Genomic DNA, 2,227 nt, shown 5'->3' on the forward strand with positions numbered 1-2,227 from the left:
GCTCTAGCGTCCAAGGGTGCACAGAAGATGATGGAGGAATGGTCCGCCAAGATACAAATGAGCAACACATATAAAACCAAGATACACATGAGAAGTTACTCGGAAAAGTTGGCCCTAGGAGTCATTGAAGGTGTGATCTTTGGCCAGAAAACAAAGGAATCTGGTGAGGTGTTTGTTGCTCTTAAGGAGCTCGAGAAGCTTGCGGTACAAGCACTTTTAGCACCCCCTATACCTGGGTTCAGGTAACAAACCTTGATTTTGAACACGTAAACCAACTTCATCCAGAGAGCTAGATCACCGGACCGATAGGTAAGCCCGATAAGATTATCTCAAAGAAATTCTTTTGCTAGATACCTGCCTACTCATCGTAACCGTTGAACATGGAAACTCGACAAGTTGGTGACAAGCAAGATCATGCATGTCATGGAGACGCGGTTTCGAAACAATGCTGCCCACCGAGAAGACCTGCTTGGGCTTATGATTCAGGCCCGCAGGTCGGGTGCCAACACACTGAGCAACGAAGAAATCGTCGGGGAATGCAAGACTTTCTTTGCCACAGGGACAATTACCAGCACAACCCTCCTTGCTTGGACAATGTTCCTGATCAGCATCTACCCACAGTGGCAGGCGAAGATCAGGGAGGAAGTCCTCCGTGAATGCCATGAAGAGGAACAAGGTGAGGTATTGAGCATCAACATTCTCGGGAAACTGAAGCTGGTACGTATACCCAATTACACATCCGTGTATATATAATTATATATATAGTTCATGTTTTTCAATATCACTATATAAAGCTAACAACTTAATTTCTTGTCATCCTTGTGTAGCTTAATATGGTTCTCCCTGAGACACTAAGGCTCTATAATCCTATACCGTTCATGACAAGAAGGGTCGCCTCTGATACCATCTTGTAAAGCATCAAGGTCCCGAAAGGAACCGTGATAACCATTCCTATCGCAATGTCGCATAGGGACAAGGAGGTCTGGGGGGCTGACTCCGACGAGTTCAATCCCATGAGGTTCGAGAATGGCGTCTCGAGGGCCGCCAAATATGCAAACTCGTTACTCGCCTTCTCATCCGGCCCAAGAATCTGCAGTGGGCAGAACATGGCCATGATCGAGGTGCAGACAGTGATGGCAATGATCCTGAGAAGGTTCTCCTCTCTCTCCCCAAGTTACATTCACAAGCCCACAAACTTGATCGCTCTCAAACCTAAGTTTGGGCTTCCTGTCATCGTGAGGAACCTGCTGGATGGGCATGATGATTCAAGTGGAGTTGGTGCTTAATTGTTTGTTGCCTAAGGCAATCCGTGCACGCACCCGTATATTGTACCTTGTTTTTCCTAATATACTTTTGTTTTCCATCAGCTAGTGCTAGATGCACATGAACTCATGGCACATGTGTGGGGCATGTGCATTGTCCTCAGATTCGGACATAAGTGTGTGCTTTCATGTTGTGAAATGCGCAAGGTGTAAGATTTAATAAAACTCATTGTTGAAATACGCAAGCCAAGTGCCGAAAAGTTTATAATGGTATGGCCAAGAGCACAAATCTTTATCTTTATCTTGACCTAATAATAGAGAAAATTGGGTTTCTGGTCTTCCGTCATGGCATTTTGTAGAGAAGTCCCTCTGTTTCAGAGAATTCAACCCGTAGTCCTGTTTTAAGTAAGAGAATAAATCATTTTTTTCGTATTTTACACAAAAACCCCTGTATTTTCTTGAAATCAACCCACCTTCCGGATTTAAGTCACACCCGAACCGTTTTTTTTTTCATTTTTTGAAAACCCCCTGACATTTTAGGTAATTCATCCGTGCATCATATTTTAGTCAAACAAATGTTTTTCTAAATCATCCATATCTTTTAAACTGTAATTCCGATTTGAACATGTTATATATGAAATTTCGTTACAAAAATATGTAAAATATGAATATGAGATTAATTTTACCTGTTAGGTATTTTTAAATAGAAGATATTTAAGTCAAACAAATGTTTTTCTAAATTATCCGTATCTTTTAGACCGTAACTCCGATTTTAACATGTTATTATGATATTTGATTAGAAAAATGTGTGGAATCTGAGTATGATGTTAATTTCACCTGTTAAATATTTTTTAATATTGTTTTGGAAGAAAACTTATAATTTATAGCGCAGGACCCATTTTTTCTGTACTGGCGACGATCCGGATTGCAAATAAACACCCCACTATAACCATATAGGGAAAAAA

At 41.1% G+C, this 2,227-nt stretch overlaps 1 protein-coding gene across 2 annotated transcripts; it reads left to right on the forward strand.

Annotated features, from left to right (window-relative positions):
• The first annotated feature begins 81 nt into the window (after positions 1-81).
• Positions 82-1,356, forward strand: LOC123177313 (cytochrome P450 709B1-like). 2 transcript variants are annotated; one of them, XR_006488877.1, is made up of 3 exons: positions 86-242; positions 351-717; positions 828-1,356. XR_006488877.1 is itself a non-coding variant. In XM_044591132.1 (2 exons), the coding sequence occupies exons 1-2, from the start codon at positions 415-417 to the stop codon at positions 912-914; spliced, it is 390 nt and encodes a 129-aa protein (XP_044447067.1). In that variant the 5' UTR covers positions 82-414; the 3' UTR covers positions 915-1,356. The 2 variants fall into 2 exon arrangements, 1 of the variants encoding a protein (XP_044447067.1); XM_044591132.1 differs by having other exon boundaries at positions 82-717.
• The last annotated feature ends 871 nt before the right edge of the window (positions 1,357-2,227 follow it).

Source organism: Triticum aestivum, unplaced genomic scaffold, assembly GCF_018294505.1.
Source record: "Triticum aestivum cultivar Chinese Spring unplaced genomic scaffold, IWGSC CS RefSeq v2.1 scaffold168222, whole genome shotgun sequence".
NCBI lineage: Eukaryota > Viridiplantae > Streptophyta > Magnoliopsida > Poales > Poaceae > Triticum > Triticum aestivum.

What these genes read in the sequence shown, in the direction of transcription:
- LOC123177313 (XM_044591132.1), top strand. Translation starts at nt 415, where the DNA reads ATGCATGTCATGGAGACGCGGTTTCGAAACAATGCTGCCCACCGAGAA. An exon ending in TTCTCGGGAAACTGAAGCTG is followed by an intron (nt 718 to 827) that starts GTACGTATACCC and finishes ATCCTTGTGTAG; the next exon opens with CTTAATATGGTTCTCCCTGA.